This window comes from Neovison vison, chromosome X (genome assembly GCF_020171115.1).
Source record: "Neovison vison isolate M4711 chromosome X, ASM_NN_V1, whole genome shotgun sequence".
Classification (NCBI taxonomy): domain Eukaryota; kingdom Metazoa; phylum Chordata; class Mammalia; order Carnivora; family Mustelidae; genus Neogale; species Neogale vison.
In genome coordinates this window covers 20,360,582-20,383,695 of record NC_058105.1, presented here as the reverse complement: position 1 = coordinate 20,383,695, position 23,114 = coordinate 20,360,582, and the positions used below count along the sequence as shown (strand labels likewise).

Here is a 23,114-nt window from a genome sequence, read left to right as displayed (position 1 = left end):
TTATCTAAGTTGGTTCACTCAACCTTACATGCTCCAACTTTAGACTGATCTGCTTAGTCAAAAAAAAAAAAAAAGAAAAGCGCACCACAGAGTAATTCCTCTGTGAACAACTAAGCTGCTCAGAGTTCATTTAAGGAGATATAAGTGTTAATATTACATAGCATTTAAAACCGTATTTCTCACCTCACACAGATTGCATTCTAAATTGGAGATACTAGGCCAAATTCTATAATTTAGTCTTTGGGTGAGATTCAGGGATAGCTTTTCTTTTAGGAAGACTTAATATTTTGGACTGAAAGCTGTTGTTATTGTTGTTTAATGTCTATCCCAAGCTGAGGAAAAAATAAAATATTTAATGAATGGGGTGAAATCAAATATTGTGCTAAGGAGCTGCAATGAATTCTCACCTATTCACAGGTTAGTATGTCATATCCAAGAGAAAAAGGTACAATTTTGTGGATTAGTCAAATCTAAGAAAACACAGTGGCTTTCAAGTAATGAGTAAAAAGACAAGTGAAAAGAGCAAAGCTAACCAACAGGAGATTAAATTTCAGTCATTCCCAAATTGGCTCTCACAGGATTATTAGACAGTAGGCACTTTAAAGAAGGCTTTTGGAAATTCTTCCAAAAGGAGAAAGGGGAATTAGTTGCAGAAGTTTTAAAGCAGAGTAGTACCGAGTCTACTAATGGGAGCTGTTTGGCAGCTTTTTTACACAAGCCGCTTTTCTACTTACATATGCACCAGCTCCTATTGTTGATAAGCCCACAATAAGGACTAACACAGAATTATCGATTTTGCCCCCTGATGCACCAGAGCTAGCCATTTGTCTTGTCAGCTGGAGTTCTAGAGGAACATGCCATCGCTGGAACAAGTTGCCTAAGGAACACAATTTATTAAGACACACACACATACAAAAATAAAATAGTTAATACATGTTTATGACTAGAGGGCATTGCATTGTACACGTAAAGACTTACTGCCTAGGCTGCATGATGTTCACTTTTAAATGACTAAGAAAAAAAGTAATCATAACTGTACAAATAACTGCAGATATCAGATTCCACACACTTTAACTGTTGGGAGTTTTTAATAGGAGTATAATTTAATGCTGCCCAGGGAGGAAATTCACAGCTTCCCAGAAAAGATAATGAAAAACAAATGAGCAGTTCATCAAAACACTTCTCTCTTCACATCCTCACCATAAATGAAGTAATCACAGAGAGATGGCTGAACAGCTACAAAAAGTTAACTACAGACCACCTGGGGGCATTATAATCACCATGTAAGGGGTAATTTAAAGAGCTGGCTCAAACCTTGCACAAAATAGTAAAACCCTGCAACACAACCTAACCAGGACACAGTTCAGTCTTTCATGAAAGCTAACGTATCCTGGAAGACAGGAATGCTAAAGCACAAAATTAAAAAAAAAATTTAAGTGGATTTATCTTTCCCAATGAACTAAAGAATTTCTGATGATCAGAACAACTCTCACACATGGAAATGAAGGAAGGTCTCAGTACTACCTTCTCTGCTTATGATACTCCTCAAGTTGATTATGACTTAGAGCAGGGGTTTGCAAACTCTTTCTGGAGAGGAGTAGATAGTAAATATTTTCAGCTTTTCAGGCCATATGGTCTCTGCTGATGTTGTGCAAAAGCAGCCACAGACAATTTATAAATGAACGGGCACGGCTGTCTTCTAGTAAAACTTTATGGGCACCAAAATGTGGAGTTTAAATAATTTTCATGTGTCTCAAAAGTTATCTTAAAATTTTTTCACCCACTTAAAAAATGTAAAAAACCAATCTTAGCTCAAGGGGCTTGCATACAAAAGCACGTGGGTTTGGACTGTGGGCTGCAATTTGCCAATCCTGATCTAGGGCAGTGGTTCTAATACTTGAACATGTATCAGAACCCTCTGGAGTGTTTGTTAGAACACAGATGGCCAGACCCACCTCCAGAGTTTCTGAGTCAGGATATCTAGAATGGGGGCCCAAGAATTTGCATTTTAACAGGTTCCCAGGTGATGCTTATCCTGCTTTGAGAACCAACGGTCTAGAGGTAGATTCCTGGTGTGATCAGGCATTAAAAGGTAAACAGAATAGGCAACAGAAGTAGCATTTCATATTAGAAATATGGAGACTTCCCCCTTGCTTTCACAATTTCAGGGCACAGAAGAGTAAAAACAGGTCCAAACCAGGTCTGCAGTCTCTTACCTGAAATCCTTGGGAACATGGATATTCCAGAACTCAGAATTATTTGGTTTTAAGTATATAGTATATCTATCTATCTATCTATCTACATATCTATCTATATATCTATATAGATAGATAGATATATCATACAGTAATTAACACCCAGCACAGTAAGAAGCAGCATTCCACAGTCACACACATTAATGTCTCCGTGAAAAATTTCAGAGTGAGATGAACAAAAGATTATAAGGAGCCTTTCTGTCCAGTTTAGGTCAGGTTTCAGTGGCAAATGAGTTATAAAAACCTGATTTTTAGTTCTATTTTCATTTCTGAATTACAGAAAAGAGACTATAAACCTACACCCTTAGAAGTGAAAATGTATTTTTCTTTACTATTTTTATTTCTTACCTGCTTTAGAATCCCTCATCGCCACATGAAAAAAAAATGGTTTATATTTGGAAATAACAAGTCATGAAAATGAAAACGTGCAAGGATGGAGAAGCTTATCTTGATCTGGGCAAGCTTTTGATTTTCAGAAACACATAAAATGATTAAGCACCAGAAGTAGAGACTGACAACTTTCAGAGCTTGGTAAATGAAACTGGGTAGAAAAAAAATCCAACGTGGTTTAGTTCCATGAATTTAGCTGTGTTCTCCCACCTCTACCCCAAGTTTATTTACTGAAAATAAGTAGTTCAAAAATTTTCTAGAAGATCCTAAATCCAGATGCAACAACTTTGTTTTAATGTAATACTAGTATGTTTATTCTGGTTTTGCTCGCTTTTCACAGATAAAACTGAGTGTAGATTTGGGCAAGTTCAGCAGTTTCTGCCTTGATTTATCAAAAAGAAAAAAAAAGACATTTAAAAGTAAATTAATTTTTAAAAAAGTAAATTGGTTAACATTTAAACTACTGCCTGAAAAGAAATGTAATATACTATTACTAAGAAACCAAATTTTTTTGGGTTATGGACATTATGTGCTATGGTGAGTGCTGTGAAGTGTGTAAGCCTGATGATTCACAGACCTGTGCCCCTGGGGCAAATAATACATTGTATGTTAATTAAAAAATTAATTAAAAAAAGAAACCAAATTTTTACATACTTACCAAGTGACTTTAATTTTGTAAGAGGTGGTAAGTGTTATATGGATGTTTATAGCCCCTGCCTCCCGCCCCCAGTTTTCTTTTACACCTTTCCCCATTGCTTCAAGATTCTAGGAAACTTCTTATCATGGCTAAACAAGTCTTTTCACTTGTCTTGCTTAGGTGGGAAGCCAACTCACTCCTTGACTTCTCATTAGAGCACCAGGCTCTTTTAGATTCTCCTTTAGATTTTCCACAGTCAGACCACACAGAGAGGTGGCACTTTCTTCCTCACGCTTGGGATTTAATTTTTTTTTAATTTGACACATTTATATTATGATTGCCACTGCAGCAATAATTAGCACTTCTATCACATAATTATCATTTCTTTTTAGTGGCTGGAATAATTAAGATCTAGTCTCTTAGGAAGTCTCACTAATACAGTATTGCTGTCTATATTCACTATATTGCTCAAGGATTCAATTCTTGTTATAACTGTATTGAGTGCCTAACACATAGTAAGTGTGTGCTTGATAAGTATTTGTTGGGCTAATTAAGGAAGGAAGGAAACAGAAATTCCTTCCAATTCTATGATAAGGACTGCACATTTTGAAGAATTCTTTGCAAAGAAGTTTAGTCAGGTCTCATTTATTTCAGGTTGCTTAACAATGAATTAGTAACCTCAAACACTAGTGACTAGCATTAGAATAGTACCTAAATTAGCAAGTTCATTTCTGTAGATTTCATAATCTACTGCTTTATTTCATACTCCCAGAAAGCCTTTTCCAAAATAACAACCACACAGTTGAGGCTCCTAGGATTCTCAAATAGTTAAGAGGTCCATGTGCTCTTCAGTCTTGTTTTCTGAATGTCAAACTGTTTTTGAGATGGATAAAACACAAAACAGGACAAGCCTACATGACCTGTCCACTGTAACTACGTGCCTCTATAAGGAATGAGCAACTATATCCCTTTATCATCTCCCCAACTTTTCTTTAGCATCACCCTTGCTGTTATTTTAGATGAATCACAATAGTAATAACTAGAGTGTAGTGTGAACCACTCTGAATAAAGGCACCAGAAGAAAAATGATTTAGATGACAAAAAGGCAATCTCACTATGTTCTACAAAGTTAAGTCCTTCATAGTACTAGGGTTCAGCTACTAAGAATTTATCATGTGCCAGAGACTATCCAAAGCACTGAGGACACAAAAACAGGACCTAATCCTTGGTCTCAGGTAAGTATAGGAGGGGACAATGGCTGCCATTATTCTGAGTATCAGAAAATGGGCTTAATACAAATCACTAGAGACTCAAGGTTACTCAATCTGTTTAAGCCTTAGAACGGTATTTTCTAAACTTGCCTGATCATAAGAATTACATCAAGGGCCTGTTAAAATAAAAATTCCCAGGGCTCTTTCCAGGACATTCTCATTCACTAGGTTTGGGGTCAGCTCTCTACTTGATTTACTGGGCCAGGTAACTTTTGGAAACATGATCTAGAAAAAAGTTACAATATGCAGCAACTCCCTTAAAATGTTAGGAAATGTCTAGAAAATACAACTTATTAACTGGATGCAGAAAAGGCTGACTTGCCACAGATTTTCTTCTGGAAAGCTTTGCCTCAGCAGAAAAAGTGGGGCTTCTAGGCTTCGGGAAAAAAGTGTCATTTGGCAGTTCCCAGGAGTCTGGATCCTTGCCCACGAGGAGTCCAGTTTCCTTTTTAGGGAGGTGAGAAGGATTCTGAGTGGAGAAAAATGTTTAAACATTTGACCCTCAGGTCAGGGGTCAGTGATCAGTTTGATCACATGGGCAGCACAATGTTTGGTAACCAAATAAAATACCACAGAACAGAAAATATCTATTACTTAACCTATTTGCTCCTCAGTGCCCAATGCAGACATAAAGTAGTCACTATCAATCGCCTTCAATCATTTCTGGAAAGAGGCAGAGCATCCAAATAAAGTAAGTAAACAAATAAGAACAATTAAGTTTTAAGGCAAAAGGCAGCATATAATGAAAATGAATCTGACAACGCTGACAGATACGGATGAGATCGTTTCAAGGTGGGTGTCAAGTTTGCTAACATCCTGACAAAGAATTAGAGATGGGAGGAGAAAAAAAGAGGAGGGGAAACGGCATATAAACAAAAAGCGCCTCTCCCCTATCTATGCAAAAACATATGGCAGTTGCTACAATGTGAAAAAGAAATTAGATTATAAGCAATTAGTAATCAAGCTACAAAACAGGGTTAGTTCCTAAAAATGACAGAATCATTTCTTTTTGAATTGTTACCCCATCCCGCCCATTTCTAAAGGCATATGATGTCCAAAGTACAAAGAATAAGTGTATGCAAAGAGATGGATGGGTTATGTCAAGAAGTCAAAATATATTCTACAGCAGACTGTCTTCAAGCAAAATCATGCAGTGGAAAAAACCATTTTGAGTCTGTATTTTTCAGTAGTTCTAATATCACCAACCACCTTAAAATATCTAATAAATCAAGATAACTTTAAAAATCCACACTTATTTACATAAGAACTTTTGGTTAGGCTTCAGAGCGCTGGTAAAAGTTGTGAGTTCTAATCAAAATAAGCACACAAAGTCTGAAAGGCTAGTATGGATGAAAATCTTCAGGTTACCTAAGTTTCTGTGTAAATTTCTACACAGCTTACATAGAGCACTATCATTTCAATGCATTTCAATGCAGAAAATCCATACAGATGACACCATAGATGGGATATTAATTTAAAAGCTAAGGCAGAGGTTTTTAAGTTCCAAGAACAATTTGTTTTAGGGTATGTCCTCAGATACACAAATTAGGAAACGTCTTCTTGAGGCATAGCAACTGGAAAAACTGTTCAAATGCACATTTGCAAACACTCTAAGGGAGTATTTTCCACATTTTATTTTTAAAGCACCCAGTAGGTGGTTCCACATTGGAAAGGCCTCAAGAATAACTTCTGACATTGCAAATGTGAATGTCCCCAGGTGGTCATTCAAAAATAGATTTAAAAAAACCCAGCACCTCCTACAGGTGGATAATTCATTATCCCCATTAAGTTGTGCAGTTTGAAAATGAGCAAGCCCAAGACATGCTCAAGATTAAGTTCATGGATATCTCATGCACGGTGGGCTAAAGGGGAACTGGATGCATTCTTAACCTTTTGAGGTCAAAATTTAGGAAGCATGTAAAGTTGTGGCAAATGGATTTGGGGCCCAGAGACTGGCAAACTATCCTTTGCTCTACCTATTAACTAGGTATGTGACCTTGGGCAAATAATTTCACCTCTCTGTGTCTCCATTTTATTATCTATAAAGTGAGTGGGTTGAGCTTTACCACAAAATCCCTTCCAGCTCTAAAATCTGGTGCAACAACTTCACGGAGAGCAAATACAATGCATGCTGCAAACTGTTTCATTGAAGCATTAAAGACCACCAAGAATTACAAGGACCAGACGTTTCAGATTAATTCTGGGCCGACTCTCTTGGTGTCTGGCGCACAATCGACTGACTCCTTACTTCAACTGCACTGTTTCTTTTTTACAGGGCATTCAAACCTATGGATCCCATCTGGAGTTTGGGAAGCAGAACAGGTAATATACTCATTTACAGAAGGAACTAAGACATCGGGCTTAAATGCCTTGTTTCAAGTCTCGAAATCAGTAAACGACAAAGTCTACTTGACCTCATTGCTCTAAAAAGACAGACTGGAGGTGGCCGGGAGGTGATCTTGGGCAATACGAGAAAGCCAACTGTTCTGTTACCCCTGAAGAGCAAACCCTACCAGGAAAAGGCCTCAAGTGGACTACTGGGTTCAAATCCCTTGAAGGTCAGGTCAGCACAGCTTGCGAAACTCATGGTCTGGATCCCGCCAATTCAGAATTCACGCGGCTGTGAGTGGGTTAAGTTTTTCCCGGGAAGGAGGCAGGGGGAAGGACTACGAGGCACAGGGAGCCTACGGAACCCAGGCCCTTGGTCTGCGAGGTTGGGGTTGCCCGGAATGGGTCAGTCACCTGGGAGCCGGTTCCGTTGCCTCGGGCCTCGGACGCACACTGTCCGCACCAAGGGTGCCAGCTTCTGCTTGAAAGCACCTGCTGCCAGGCTTCCACACCGGAACATTTCGGCAACCGGTGCTCTGTACCACCTCCTTGCCTTTCCTCTTACGGACCGAACGACGGGTCAAACACCGTGGGCCCCAGCCCGTTCCACCCCCCCAGCTCCCCTCACACGCACTCTACGCAAGCTCCTCCTTCCAGCTTCGGGAGGGTATTGGCCAGTTAAACTGGCCTGCTAGAGCAGGGGAAGGGGAAGCGCGGCTGGAGGCCTACTGCGCAGGCGTAATACTCAGCTCCGCATTGCGATTGGCTCTTACGGCGAGAGATTTGCGCCTGCGCCTGGCTGCCCGCTCTGTTGCAAAGACCGCGGCGGGAGGTGTTAGCAAGTTTCCACGGCTTGGGAGCAGTGCTTTCCGCTGAGTGAGTTTAGAAAGCTGTCCAAGGAGGGAGCCATGTGGCTTCTCTGCTTGGCGGTTGTGGCCGGTGCTGCCGCTGTGTCAAGGGCGGGAACTGATAACAACACCTTACAAAGCTTGGCCATAGTACCGCATTTTGTTCTCCTGTTTTAGGCTACTAGGTACTAAGCCTTCCGGATTCTCTGGCTATATTCCACTTCCAGTCTTTCCATGAGGTCCAAGCCAGAACACCTGGCTTTCCAGATTTGGAATGCACTTCCGTCTTTTGCAAATTGCTGGCACTTTTCCACCTAGCCCCCTTTTCTAGAAGTAATCATTCCTTGCTTTCTTTCCCCGTACCATTTTTATATTGTGCAATTCTATTCCTCGATGCTGTATCAGGGGATGCGGATACTTTCTTACTATTATGGCTTCTGTGCATGAGAGCAAGGATGCTGGCAAATAGAATTTGTCCTTTGCAGAGAAATTCTAAGCAGGACTTTTGAGTTGTGGGAGGAGTAGGGTGAGGGGCTGAGTGTAAATAGGTGTTCTGACTCTTCCAAATGTAAGATAAGTCGGAAATAATTTTTTTTTACTCTTTTCAAAACATAAACATAGGCCTTTTTCAAAGTTTGGGGTTACATATTCATTTAGCAGGTATTTAATAAGTTCTTGCCACTTGTACTATACTATGAAAGGGTCTTTGGGGCATGAAGTGGTTACTAGTTGGGGAGATGACACATATTAACATTTAAACAATACGGGGGGTTTCCTAAAGTGCCAGAGCAAGAGAAAGTGTATAGGATGGAGTAGCTAAGGAAAGACTTCATGCAAGTGTTACTTGAGCTGTGTCTGGAGGGATGTATAGTAAAATTCAAATGGACAGTGGGGGAGGAGCAATGACATTTCAAATGGTGAATATATTGGGACCAAAGGTAATATTTTTAGTGGTTAAGCACCCCTTGACATTGGATCCAGTCTTGCCCAGGTTGAATCCTGGCTATTACCTGGGCAGGTCACTTAACTGTGCCTCACATTCCTCATCTACCAATCTCCTAGGGTTGTTATGAAAATTAAATGAGCTAATATTTGTGAAGTATTTTAGAGGAAGTACCATGCTGTTTAAAAGGCTTAGAGGTATAAAACAAAGAAGCCCCAGCACATTTTGAGGGGGATAATGGCAGAGAATACATACTAGGAAGTAGATAAGTACAAGTTAATATTCTGGGGCCAGAGCTGACCTGGCAAGAGAATTTGGTCCTAATCTTGTAGGTGATGAAGTTATTATTTTTTTTCTAGTGGAATAGGGATAGAGAATGAAATCACAAGACCTCATTTTAGGAAGTTCAACTCAGGAAACAGTCTTATTTGGGTGAAAAAGATCAGGGTTCTCTTAATGTTCAGAAGTGCAGGTAATGGGTGACTTTTTACCTAGGGCTGCTTTGGGGGATAAATATTGAAAATATCAATTTCACAATAAGATAAAATTATTAATATTAATATATTAAAGGCCTCGTGGACATTGATATTTCTTGCTATTTCTAAAAGCAATAACAATAATAAACATGGAATACAAAATTAATCATATCTGTTGGTGAAAGAGGCTTTGGAAAACCCTGACAAAATCATGATGATCAGGTGCCTATGAAAACGGCTGGGTATATTTGAAAGACAATTATTTAGTGAGGCACAATTAACACAAAGAAGAGGTGCTGTATAGCACATTTATTTTTGCAATAGGTGCAATGAGGCACTTAAAGAAATCTCTTTAAAAAAGCTCTTTAATTAAAAACTATAGTTCATCTCTTTTTTTGCAAGAACAATACACACACAACAAACTAACTCCAGAAATAGAAGTGAAATGTCCCCAAAGTCTCACCCCACAGAAGTAACAAGCTATTTTTATTATAAGGTCATGGTGCCATTTTGAGATACCATACTTCCAGAAATCAGTGTTTCTACCTTAGAGCTATAATATAAACTCTCAGACTCAGTAACAAGTTTTTGCTGGAAGAGCATATCTGATTCACATCAGATGAGATTCAATAATCTTATGTGGATGTAACATTTTTTGTATCTCTCAGAAAGTTAGCATTGATTCTGGCTATGAGTTGGCAAAGCTTCTTTCCATTCTGCCTAGTGGGTATGCCCAATTAATAGTTACCCCCCACCTTTTATAACTATTCTTCTGTAGATAATGATCACCAGGAGCATTACAAATACAGAGGAGAATGATGCAGCAAACTGTATTTAGATATCAGCCAATGAAAAAAATGAAATACTATACAATGAGATTGCTATTCACACTGTACAATAATAATTGGTGTTCATAATGATGACCTTGGACTACCCACTTAAGATTAAATCCTTCTTGAGATGGTTTTATTTTATTTTAAGATTTTATTTATTTATTTGACAGAGAAATCACAAGTAGGCAGAGAGAGAGAGGGAGAGGCAGGCTCCCAGATGTGGGGCTCAATTCCAGGACCCTAGGATCATGACCTGAGCTGAAGGCAGAGGCTTAACCCACTGAGCCACACAGGCACCCCTCAAGATGGTTTTAATATTGAATAGTATAATCTAGGGGTTTTTTTAAAAAGATTTTATTTATTTATTTGACAGAGAGAGATTACAAGTAGGCAGAGAGGCAGGCAGAGAGAGAGAGGAGGAAGCGGGATGCGGGACTCAATCCCAGGACCCTGAGATCATAACCCGAGCCGAAGGCAGCGGCTTAACCCACTGAGCCACCCAGGCGCCCCTATAATCTAGGGTTTTAGAAATGGGTGACTCACATATATTGGGAAAGGTCTGTAAATATGTCTGCTAACTCAGCTAAACAGCTTGTTAACTAGAAGACCCCAAGTTTTCTCAGCCATTCCAAGTAAGTTCAACTTGGCTGAGCAGTCACATTCCAATTTGCTTACAGATATATGACCGAGTCACTGAATGGCTTTTCTCATAGTGGGAAGGTACTTGGTCGCGTTTGTCTCTTTGGCCGCTCAGCCTCACACACAAATAAGATGGCAGCTCATGTGCACCGCTGGAATCCCTGACTTCTGCTGGCATTAGTAAATAACCCATATGTCGGTGCTACTGACATATGTCAATATTGCCTATGAAATGTGTGAGAGGAGGGATAAAGTCTTAAAAGCTAAAAATGGGTGCATTTTATTGTATGTTAATTGTACCTCAGTAAAGTTGATTTCAAACAAGTAAATTCTGAACCTGAATCACCCTCAAGAGAAGGAATGCAGGTCTCCACCAAGACGTGTGATGCTTAGTAAGCTTTGGGAAGCTGCCCCCTAATATCGTAAGAAAGTTCTGTTCATTTATCATCTTCCAAGCATAATCTAGGCTTCTGGCAAATTAGACCCAACCACTTTGCTCTACACTCAGTTGCAGAGGGGTGAACCCTCCTAGGGGTTTCCAATTCTTTTAGAAACTCCACCATTCTGGAAAGACTTATGATTATATGGACATTATATCCTATGGGAGACACTGTGAGGTTTATGCCATGTCCCAAGATCCCTCCACCTGGGTCTGTAACGGTTAGCCCCCGAAACGAGGTTCCCTTTGGCTGGCGCTGCCACCAGCAGCTTCCCCCCTTCTCTTACCCCGCGTATGGCCGTCTCCGGCAGCGGGACTTCCCTATTGGCCAGCCAAACACAACCGACTGCGACAGCCAATGGAAGCCGCTCTCCTGAACATTCAGAGGATGGGTGCTCGTGGTGTGATGAGGGGAGGTTGGCGCCTGGCACGCGCCCCCCTACATCTGGCAAGTCGGTGACAGAGACAGTAACTCCCCCTACACACGCACACCCCGTGCCCCCAGCTCCCTCCTGTCAGCTGGCGGGCCCCCACGGCCCACGGCGTGTCTTGGCAGCGCCCTGACTCCCTAGGGCGCGCGAGTGCACCTGCTCGCTCAATAAGACAGAGCATCCCTTTATCCCAGGGCTTGGGAGGGGGCCGAGGAAGCGCGGGAGGTGAAAGAGGTATCTCTGCCCCTCCCCACCCCCCGCCGAGTCGTGCCGCTTCGGGGCCGAAGTGCTCCAGAGATGCCTTAGGGTGCAGCTCTCTTTGTCTTCTCCAGCTGTGCTCGCTGCCCACTGACCCCGCGCGCTCCGAGACGTGGGGGCGGGGAGCCCGCAACCTATAAAATAAATGGGGGCAAGGAGAAAGGAAGACCTTCCCGGGGCGGCGTGTGCCGCTCTCCTCACCCCCTCCCTTCCCTCCTTAGGCTTCCTCCCTCCGGTGTGTCCCTGGGGTCCAGGCAGGGGAGAGTCTAGGCAAAGGCGCGGCGGCAGCGGCGGCGGGCGCTTGGGGACGCCAAAGGACCGCCCGCCCGAGCGTCGGGTCGGAGGGCGCAGGCAGGAGGAGGAGGCTCGCGACCGGCCCACTGTCCTCCATCTCTCTCCCGCTCGCCGGCTTTTGTGAGCTGCAAGGAGGGTGCGCTGACGGAGGAGGGGGGCCCGGGGAGAGAGGCACCCCCTTCACGCGCGCGCGCGCACACGTTGCCGGCGCACACACACACACGCGCGGACATACACTCACAGACACGCACACACACACGCACAAAGCTCGCTCGCCTCGAGCGCACTAACGTGGCCGTTTTCTTTGTGTGGAGCCCTCGAAGGGGGTTGGGGCCCGGGTCCGGTCCGGGGGAGATGGCGCAGCCCATCCTGGGCCATGGGAGCCTGCAGCCCGCCTCGGCCACTGGCCTGGCGTCCCTGGAGCTCGACTCGTCGCTGGACCAGTACGTGCAAATTCGCATCTTCAAAATCATCGTGATTGGGGACTCCAACGTGGGCAAGACCTGCCTGACCTTCCGCTTCTGCGGGGGGACCTTCCCGGACAAGACTGAGGCCACCATTGGTGTGGACTTCAGGGAGAAGACAGTGGAAATCGAGGGCGAGAAGATCAAGGTGATCCAGACGGTCAGGTCCTGGAAGGGAGGGATCTGGGAGGGGGCCTCGGCTGAGGCATCGCTCTGGGGGTTGTAAACGTCCAGCGCGTGGTTGTGTCGCGGCTGGCTGAGCCCAAGACCCTGGCAGCTCCTCAGATCCCGTTTCACCTCTCTCAGCGGCCTGGTTCCCACCTCACCCTTTTTTTTTTGGGGGGGGGTTGTTTGTTTGTTTTTTGTTTTTTTAGGGCTGGCGGGAGTGGTTACACTCCTGCCCTTTGCCCCTGCCTGACATCTGCCACAGAAAAATCTTGTCTGATACCATCCTTGACCCTGAGCCAGGAGCAGTGGCACCTGTGGGCAGAGGGAGGCATGAGGCATCTCTTGGTTCTGGTCTGTGGGATGGATCCCAAAGCACTTTACACATCCTGAGGTCTCTTCTACCTCTTGGGTGCGAATGGGCTGCGAGAACCTACTTGGGCTTAGCCCTGAGGCATTAGAGAGGGGAAAAAGACAGAAATCCATAGTGAATGAGAACCCCTTTATTTCAAAATAGAGCCCTGCGTAACACCACCAGCCCTGCATAACAAACTTGTTCTCTTGGAGCAGTCTCTCGCCAATGAGATCTTCATTTGTCTGTGATACCTAATGAATGAACTGCTTCATTACTCATTCTGTTGGTATTGTCTTCAGCAGGCCTTTGTAAAAATGCAGAGCAACTTATCTGGAGGCCAAGGAAAAGTGTCTTGCTCCTCCCCCCTCATTAGTTTATTTATCAAGTAGGCTAAGTACAGATGTTCGTGCTCACTTTAGTTCAGAAAAGGTAGAAACCCGATAGGACAGAAATAGTTCAATATGCAGAAATATTTCTATGTGCAGAAGGAGGACATGGCAAGGGCAGCTTCCTGTGACAGGAGAGCACAGGGGGCAGGACGATGGGCAGGAATGTACCTCAAAAGGCATTGGGTACTAAAGGCCAACTCCCCTAGGCCCACAGCTGGGCTTTTCTCAAGGCTATGGTCTGACCCTGTCATGTGAAGGTCAGCATCCCTCCTGCTGGTCAGAGAGCCCAAATGACCCCAAGGCCCCTCTTCTGGGTGATGTAGAGAGAAGGGCTGAATAGTATTAGGGAGAAGAATGAAATCCTCTGAACTGTACATAGCTCTGGATTCCTTGATTATTAAAATGAATATGTTTTATTTTATTATTATTATTTCTTGAATGAATGTGTTTTAAAATGGCTTCAGAGACTGGGCCAAGGCACTAGACGTCAAGAAGATGGGCAGCTCAGTCCTGGTAAGGGAGAGCTCTGGAGAACAAGTGAGTCCTAGGGTCAGGAAGATAGGGCACTGTTTTGAAATAGTGACCTTTTTGTCCCTTGCATTTTGAGGGGAATTGCTACATTTCCTAAGTCAAAAGTAGCTATCTGTCTCTATCCTTTCCTAGGGCTCTTCTGTTGAGGTTTACTTCGTTTGGACTTTTTTGTGTCTAACTTCTTTCATGCAAGGTTGCAAGATTCTGGAATTTCTAAAACATGCCTTTTTTAAAAATCCAAAGTGGGAATATACTTACGGATGTGCTCTTAAACCCTAGAAGACCTTAACACATAATGCTATTGCTTGCTTAAAATCAAGTGTCCCATTGAGGCAAAGAGTTTTCTGGATTTAAAAGAGGGGAAATAAATCTACCTGAAATTCATATGGCAGAAAAAGGAAGTGTTTGGGAGTTTGGGGGAGGGAGGGAGGAGAGAAGAGGAGAGCAGAAGAGAGGAGGAAGTCTGAAAGTGGGAAATGGGAGGGAAAAACAAGTGGAAGAGGGCCACTGCCCAGTGGCCTTGGAGAGATTTTTAAGACTCCTTCCCTTCTAACACCCCAGTACTTAGCGAAACTGGATTTCACAGTCTTGGCCAAAGATTCCAGGCTTTTTCCCAGAGGGCAGAGCCTGTGACGGTGTGACTCACCGGAAACAGAGCTCAGCACAACACCATGTGCCGATAAGTGCTTAATACAGGCTTTTTTGGGAAGATGATATTTTCAAGAGGGCAGAGCCTTGTGACACTGCTCACAGAGGAGCCCTCCGAGGGCAGATTCTGAAGAAGCTCAGGGTACGGGCAGGGGCGGGGACTGGGTGACCCTGTCCCCTGTGCAGCTGTTGCAGCCAGGGCCCAAGGCAGCATGTCCGTGGGAAGATGGCAGAGCACAGCAGCTAGCACATGATCTAGAAAGGAGGAGATTTTGCCCCACACTCTGGCTGGCTTGGAGTTTTTCAGGGAACAAATGCTAAACCCCTGCTAGGAGGTGACTGTTAAAGCCTTTCCCATTTGGGGGAGGGAGAGAAGTGCAGTGTGACAGGCTGAAGTTGCCCTAGACCACAGCCAGAGATAGCCACAGGCCAATGGTGGAGAGGTCTCTGTTGGCTCTTCCTTTGGCCCAGAGTGGGGTGTGGCCTCTACTGGGCTGCCTCCCCAGGTCCCAACCTGTGCAGGGGGATGGGTGACTGGGTTATCGGATTAGGGGCTGTTCTCTTAATTACCAGAGCCATTTTTTAGGGCTTCAAAGCCCCATTTGGTGTCTCCAGTCCATGGATCCCTGCCCCCTTCTGATCACAATATTTATAATCCAGTGTTTCCTGGGTAACATGAACATCCAGGAAAGCTTCCAATGAGTACATAATAATAGTAATAATAATAATAATAATAACAACAACTGCTATTTATTGACTAAACCAAGAGCCCCGGCTAGGCGCTTTGCATGAACTGTCTAATTTGATCTTCACACCTGCCTTATGCAAATCAGACTTTTATTATCATATCTATTTTATAGATGCGGAGACCAGAGGTAGGTTAAATACCTTGCCTAAAAGGCACCTGGATCAGAGCTCCAGTCTTTGACTGCTGAGCCCAAGCACTTCTCTGTCTTATTACCGTGCTTTCCCTGGGACAGGGTCAGGATTTCTACATGGATTCAGAGCCCGTGCTCTTTACTGCTGCCCTCTGCTCTGGGGGGCAATCTCTGGCCCAGGGCGGTGTGCTCAGCTGGGGGTGGCAGGCGGGGCAGCCAGCCTTGTGGGCTCTTGTAGGCCAGGGGCCCAGGGTTCTAGCCCTAGAACTGAGGAGCCTTCAAAACGTCTCCTTCAGCTCCACCCCAGATACCGAATTGAGTGCCTGGGTTTTACTTTTTGCACCTTGACTGTCTCCCTTTGTGGAGAATCAGAGAATGTCCAGAGATGGAAGAGACCTTAAAGAATCTCTAATCCGGGACGCCTGGGTGGCTCAGTGGGTTAAAGCCTCTGCGTTTGGCTCAGGTCATGATCCCAGGGTCCTGGGATCGAGCCCCGCCGCATTGGGCTCTCTGCTCAGCAGGGAGCCTGCTTCTCCCTTTCCCTCTGCCTTTCTGCCTGCTTGTGATCTCTCTCTGTCAAATAAATAAACAAAATCTTTAAAAAAAAATCTCTAATCCAATGTCCTCACTTAACAGATAGGAAACTGAGGCTCAGAGGGGGAAAGTGACTTGCCCAAGACCACACAGGGACAGGCCTACTACTCAGGTCTCCCCATTCCCTGGCCCGTGCTCTTCTCTCGCAATTTGGGCTAGTCCCATGGTGTGCCCAACCTGTGACAGGAACACAGAGGGGCATGGTGTAGGAAAGATCACAGCTCTTCCTGACGTCAGCCTAGGAAGTGTGGAGGCATTCCTCGACCCCCAAGGAACAGTGGAGCTTCCTTTAATGACAGGATGTGTCCATCTCCTACAGGTTTAGCTCAATCATGCTGAGCTTGCCTCAGCCTAAAAGCACTGGAAAATGCCAAATAGGAGTGTGTGTGGGATGGAATGGGGAGGTAAGAGAGGGGAGGCTCACAACTAATTTTTGAGCCATTCTTTGTAAATTCTCATGGAATTTACTCATGCTTCTGGCTAGTTTGGTCGCCCCCCCCAACAGCTGGGCACCCCCTCTGCCCTAGCCCTCCAGACCAGGCAAACTGCAGGCAGCCATGGGCTGGTGGGCAGGTGCTGCCCAGGACTGCGGACTCTCTTCCTTTGCTGAGCACTTGGACCAACACCTTCCCGTGTAACATTACTGAGTGGACTGAAGGCTGAGCTAAGTGTTCCCTCCGAAGCTGCCTGCAGTCAGAATGACATCATGTCTTCCTTAGGGCTTCTGAACTTCCATCTTCTGCCAGTTCACTTAATGGCTAATTATCTATCAGTGTGTGTTTTTCTGTCTGCCTTGCTGCCTCTCCTGTGCGTGAGTTTCTCTTTGTCTCTCTCCTCCTTTGCCACTCTCTCCATCAGTCTCTTGTGTGAATGGGTGTGTATCTTAGATGCAGATGGGACAGTCCTGCTAGTTCAAAAAAGATTTGTTTTAGACTTTTCCCATCATCCACTTGGGCATCCTCCAAAGGTTACAGATGTATTTGTCTCCCTTTTTCTACTTCTACCCTCCCCCACCGGCCTCCAACAAAAGGACATTCATGCCTCATCTATAGAAAGATGCCAGATATGTTCCCCAGGGAAAAGAAATACCCATGTCAGCTACGAGCACGTGCAGGGGTGGGGGACTTGCTGAAACTTGCTCAGGCAGCGATAGCCCCAGGAAAATGGTTTAAAAGACTAGATTTATCTTTGGCGGCTCCCCACACTGCGCCCCTCGACCCTCCTCCAACACCCCTGTCACTTGGGGCCTGTCCCCAGCCACCCTTGGCATGTTGCTAGCATTACTCTCTTCTCCCCCTCCCAAGTGGCGGCCTTTGCTTTGGCTCTAGCCAGTCATCAAGAAACCAAACTTCTTGTGCTTTCCAGGAGGAGAACAGTGGATCCAAGGACTGGAGCCACTAGGATGGCCAATGGTCTTCTGAGACAATGGCAACAACCGGCACTTGCAGAAGGCTTGTATTTTGCAAACGCTCTTTCTTGTGTGTTAATTTGCCTAGTCATTTACTCCACTACTAAGTAAAGGAGGTGGAAGCCAGGTCTCTCAATTCCAAGGCTACTGCTGCTGCATTTCCCATAGCACCTGCTCAATTAGTTGTCAGACCAGACTTGGTTTCGGGCCAGGGAGGAAGGGAGAATGTGTATTAGGCATTGTGTCTTGTACTTACAAGCAACATTAATCCTTACAGCATCTCCACAAGACTGCTGAGGTTATCCTTAGTTTGCAAGGGAGGACACTGAAGATAGAGTAACTTGGTTAAGGACACTTGACTAGTAATAGCATGTGACTGTGCTGAGGTTTGTATCCAAGTTGGTTTGCCTCCACTACGCCCCCACTAGATCTTGGAGAGGACAGAAGATGGGGAGCAGTGTGTGGCTAAGGGGCAGTCAGCACCCCTGGCTACTGTGCGGACACAGTGCCCACAGGAAAGGAAGAATGGACGAGAGGAGTACCCCCTGGGAAGCATAAGGAGATGCTTTCACTGTCTGGCAGGGATGGGAGGTTTGGGAGGATGCTAAGAACGGGGACACCAAATCCCCAAACAAAATGAGGTCATTTGTGTGCAGCCGTCCGGCTGCTGTGCTCTCCCTTTGTGATTGATGGTTCTGAGGCCACACCATCCATTCCGAATTTCTGCTGTGAGCAGCCTGCTCACATGCTGGCTCACTGCTGGCCATAGACAGGGGTGCAGAGAACTTTAGGGTGGGGTTTACAAGGAGGTGGAGTGGGAGCAGTGCTATAGTTTAAATTCTGAGCCTCCAAACGAAAGCTTCAGGGCTCCCCATGGCATTAGAAAGGTGACGGAGGTCTATAGCAGAAAGGGTCTTCCCCGCAGCTCCGGCAGTTTGGATGGGGTATACAGTTCTGGAGCCAAAGAAAAGCCAAACAGCCAACCTACTCAGCCCCAAACACCTCACACACGCCCACCCGTGTTCCTGCTAGTGGCAGGTATTTTTAGAGTTCTGAGCTCATGGTGTTAAAGCATCTGCCACATGCCTGAGGGCTGGTGGGGATTCAGCCTTACTCAGAGGCTGGAGTTAGGACTACTGGAGGGTGGGGGTGGGGCTCAGGAGCCAAGTGGTAATGATATTCTTGTGCTATACCCGCTCTCTTTCCGCTGACCTCTATTCCTTTCCTGGCCCGCTCTCCCTTTCTCCCTGCTCAGAGCACTGGCAAGGTGGAAGAAATGAAATCTTTTCTGTCTGCTTTCTGACGCACATCAGTGTTCAAGGACCTGTTTTTCTGCTTAACCAAAGTCGAATGTTCTCTCTGAAATCACCTTGGCAGATATGTGGTTTTGGTGGCTCAGGCCAGTACTGCTTTTTGATGATGATTATGATGAGGACGACGATGATGATGATGGTGACGGCAACAATGGTGACAAGCGATCTGATGCAGAAAAACAAGTTTGCTTACAAGTTTGGGTGCAGAAATGCCAAGAGCACTGATGAAATAACTAGAGAACAAATAATATATTCTAAGTGGTGTGTTACCGGGGTGCTAGGTGGCTCAGTCGGTTAAGCATCAGCCTTTGGCTCAGGTTATGATCTTGGGGTCCTGGGATTGAGGCCTGTGTCAGGCTCCCTGCTCAGCAGAGAGCCTGCTTCTCACCCATGCCCCCCCCCCGCTGCTTGTTCTCTCCCCACCCTCAGTAAATAAATAAAATCTTAAAAAAAATAAATGGTGTGGTACAGACTCAAAGTGCAATAGAAAGTTTTAAGAAAAGAAAATTAAAGTTGGAGAAAAGTGGAGTTTTAGGAAGAAGGCAGATGTGAGCTAAGCCTTGAAGGATGAGTGAGATGCAGGGCAATGAGGTGGTGCCCAGTTTCTGTTGGGGAAGGACAGACTAGCACGAGGGAATGAACTGCGTGTAGCCCAACAGTCCGAAACCAGGCTGGATGGGGCCAAATTATGACGGAGATTTTTCCATTTGATGCCCCGTGCAGAAGAGGGCTGTCATGGTTTCCTGAAGAGGGGGATGCCATGCTTATAGGAGCAGGGTTTTAGGAAGGCTAGTTTGGAAGCAGTATGTAAGAAGCACTGGAGTGGAGACTTCTAGACTCCAAAAGACTCTGCTGTAGACCAGCAGTGAGGAAAGGAGGGTCTGGCCTAGGGACATGAAAATCAAAATAAAATGAGAGAATTTGACAATCATGCCAAATCATGCCAAAGGAATGTTGCAGTCATGTCCCTAGAGATGAAGGGGAGCCTGGACAATGAAAACTGGTGTTCAAAATGATGAGGACTCTGGGGCCCTGCAAGATCTTCGTTCAGCAAAGAGATTCAATTATATTTACCAGATACTGACTGACTGACTGCTAACTCCAAATAAAGGCGATCCTTGGTTTTAAGAGCTGTAGTAGTCAATTAATGACCACAACCCAATTCTCTTTAATAACTGAGAATTATATAGGGCCTTGGGACCACCATTCTGAGTATGAATTTCTCTTGTCCAAGACTTTGGATGTACAAAGGGAAATAGATGGAGCTGAATGTGTGCCGATTTGAGGGTATCCCTTGAGCTGCATCTTTGGAAACTTCATTACTGATATAAGCATTTTTCCTTCATAATTTGGCTTTCATCCCAAAAGCTGAGAGGCAGAAGAAAAATCTAGTGAACTAAATTACCTTTTATATACCAAACAATAAGCTAAAATAAGCTAAGAGGTGAGATTTTTAACACTAACTTTAAAAAGTCATGCAAAAAAATGCAAGACAAAGTGATATACATTTTTAGTAGAAAATTTGGAAAATACAAAAAAAAATACCATTTATCACCGATGGCCCATAAATACCCATTAATCTCCTGGTAAGTACACTTCCAGTCTTTCCTAGGCATATGTCTATATTTAATATTTTTTCTGAAAAACTGGAACCATAGTAAATGGAAACTTTGTATCCTGCTTTTTTCATTCCTGATATTTTATGAGAATTTCCACCATTTATTCCTTGAAAACATCATTTTTAATGTCTGCATAATGGTCCATTGTATAGATATGTACATACACTTTAGCTATTCTCTTACTGAGCTTTTAGGTTATTTCCTGTTTTTTAAAAAGTATAAATAATACTGCAGTTAAGACTTTTGTACAGAATTTTGACCACATCTCTGCTATTTCATATAGATATCTGGAAGTGAGATTATAGGCTTGAAGAATTTTGAGTATTTTTTTTAAAGATTTTATGTATTTATTTGACAGAGAGAAATCACAAGTAGATGGAGAGGCAGGCAGAGAGAGAGAGGGAAGCAGGCTCCCTGCTGAGCAAGAGCCCGATGCGGGACTCGATCCCAGGACCCTGAGATCATGACCTGAGCCGAAGGCAGCGGCTTAACCCACTGAGCCACCCAGGCGCCCCCAATTTTGAGTATTTTTAAGGTTCTGGATAATACTGCCAAGTTGCCCTCCAGAAAAGTTCACCAATTTACACTCATTTTTTCAAATAAAAGCCTTAAGATTTCAAAAAAACACATTTTATTTATTTATTTGACACACAGAGAGAGAATACAAGCTGGGGGAGAAGCAGGGTCCCACTGAGCAAGGAGCCTGACATGGGGCTCAATCCCAGGACCCTGGGATCATAACCTGAGCCAAAGACAGATGCTTAAACAACAGATACTCAACCGACTGAGCCACCCAGGCACCCTAAGATTTTTTGACTCAAGATTTTCAACCAGAACTATTTATTTATTTATTTATTTATTTATTTATTTATTTATTTATTTATTTATTTATTTGACAGAGAGATCACAAGTAGGCAGAGAGGCAGGCAGAGAGAGAGAGGGGGGAAGCAGGCTCCCTGCTGAGCAGAGAACCTGATGTGGGGCTTGATCTCAGAACCCTGGGATCATGACCTGAGCTGAAGGCAGAGGCTTTAACCCACTGAGCCACCCAGGCGCCCCTCAACTAGAACTTTTTAGAAAAATTTTATAAACCCTGAGAGAAACTTCTCTCTACACTTTGATATGTCCACTCTGCCAGTCTGTGTCAGGGCTTCTCACCACATTTTTGTTTTTTAAATATTTTTATTTGTCAGAGAGAGAGAGAGAACGACCAAGTGCACCAAGCAGGGGGAGCAGCAGGCAGAGGGAGAAGCAGCCTCCCTCCTGAGCAAGGAGCCCAACTCCAGATTCATCCCAGGACTCTGGGATCATGACCCGAGCTGAAGGCAGACACTTAACTGACTGAGCCACCCAGGCGTCCCTCTTACCAGGTTTAAGATAACAGAATCGGGGGCACCTGGGTGGCTCAGTTGGTTAAAGCCTCTTCCTTCAGCTCAGGTCATGATCCTGGGGTCCTGGGATCAAGCCCCGCATCGGGCTCCCTGCTCTGCAAGCAGCCTGTTTCTTCCTCTGTCTCTGACTGCCTCTCTGCCTACTTGGGATCTCTGTCAAATAAATAAATAAAATCTTAAAAAAATAAAAAGATAACAGAATCAAGTTTTCTTCTATGTATTCTTGTTTTCTTTACTGACTCCACATATGGGTTTTGTATCTTCCAGGTTCAGGTGTGGGACACAGCAGGTCAGGAACGCTTCCGCAAAAGCATGGTCGAGCATTACTACCGCAATGTGCATGCAGTGGTCTTCGTCTATGACGTCACCAAGATGACATCCTTCACCAACCTCAAGATGTGGATCCAAGAATGCAATGGGCATGCTGTGCCCCCACTAGTCCCCAAAGTGCTTGTGGGCAACAAGTGTGACTTGAGGGAACAGATCCAGGTGCCCTCCAACTTAGCCCTGAAATTTGCCGATGCCCACAACATGCTCTTGTTTGAGACTTCGGCCAAGGACCCCAAAGAGAGCCAGAATGTGGAGTCAATTTTCATGTGCCTGGCTTGCCGATTAAAGGCTCAGAAATCCCTGCTCTATCGTGATGCTGAGAGGCAGCAGGGGAAGGTGCAGAAACTGGAGTTCCCACAGGAAGCTAACAGTAAGACTTCCTGTCCCTGTTGAAACCAAATGGTGTAAATACAAGATCCATCATTACTGGAGTTTTTTCTTTCCCTTTTTTTTCCGTGCCCACATAACGCTGACACCTGCTTGTTTCCATACAAATTGATATTAAAATAAAATTTGTATAGATTATCACATGCCTTCATGTCTTGCTTTCCTCCAGGAAGACATTTCTGACTGTGCTGAGTAGAAGAGCAGCCCGCCCTCCTAGAGTGGTACACTTGGCCAAGGCACACTCCCTACCAGCCTTCTATGCCACCTGAATCATATGAGTCACTTCTTCAGGACTAATTTGCTGTCACTCAGTGCTATCAGTGGGCAAAAACATCCAGAGGGGGTGGGATACAGGCCAGATATGTTTTTCTATGGTGCCCATGGAAGTGGAGGATAGAGAAGTCTTGAAAGGAGATGTTGACTCATAAATATTTCCTAGGTTGCTTGGATGTCGAGAGTAGGTGGCTCTCTCCTTACCTCCCAAAGCTTAAAAATAAAAAGTATAGATTTCCTAAGGGGCTCAGTTGCTTCCAAAGTAGTTAAATCCTGCTTCTCATATTTTACCACACAGTCTCTGACACCCGGAGTGGTATTTCTTTT

At 44.5% G+C, this 23,114-nt stretch overlaps 2 protein-coding genes across 2 annotated transcripts in view; one reads left to right on the top strand and one right to left on the bottom strand.

Moving 5' to 3' along the window:
• The window catches only part of AIFM1 (apoptosis inducing factor mitochondria associated 1), a 33,147-nt gene extending 25,596 nt beyond the window's left edge, over positions 1-7,551 (bottom strand). The window contains exons 1-2 of the mRNA XM_044234679.1: positions 7,296-7,551; positions 735-877 (exon numbers count right to left, since the gene is read on the bottom strand). Coding sequence (XP_044090614.1) covers positions 735-877; positions 7,296-7,401 — 249 coding nt within the window. The 5' untranslated portion in view covers positions 7,402-7,551. The remainder of the gene's footprint in view (positions 1-734; positions 878-7,295) is intronic.
• Positions 7,552-12,141: 4,590 nt separating this feature from the next.
• On the top strand, positions 12,142-22,652 carry RAB33A (RAB33A, member RAS oncogene family). The gene is made up of 2 exons (XM_044234834.1): positions 12,142-12,654; positions 22,065-22,652. Exons 1-2 carry the CDS (start codon positions 12,397-12,399, stop codon positions 22,518-22,520), a joined length of 714 nt encoding a protein of 237 aa, XP_044090769.1. The 5' UTR covers positions 12,142-12,396; the 3' UTR covers positions 22,521-22,652.
• Positions 22,653-23,114: the final 462 nt, after the last annotated feature.

Bases quoted from the DNA above. Each gene is read 5' to 3' on its own strand.
- RAB33A (XM_044234834.1), top strand. From the start codon at position 12,397: ATGGCGCAGCCCATCCTGGGCCATGGGAGCCTGCAGCCCGCCTCGGCC. The intron at 12,655-22,064 runs GTGATCCAGACG...TGTATCTTCCAG, and splicing joins TCGAGGGCGAGAAGATCAAG to GTTCAGGTGTGGGACACAGC.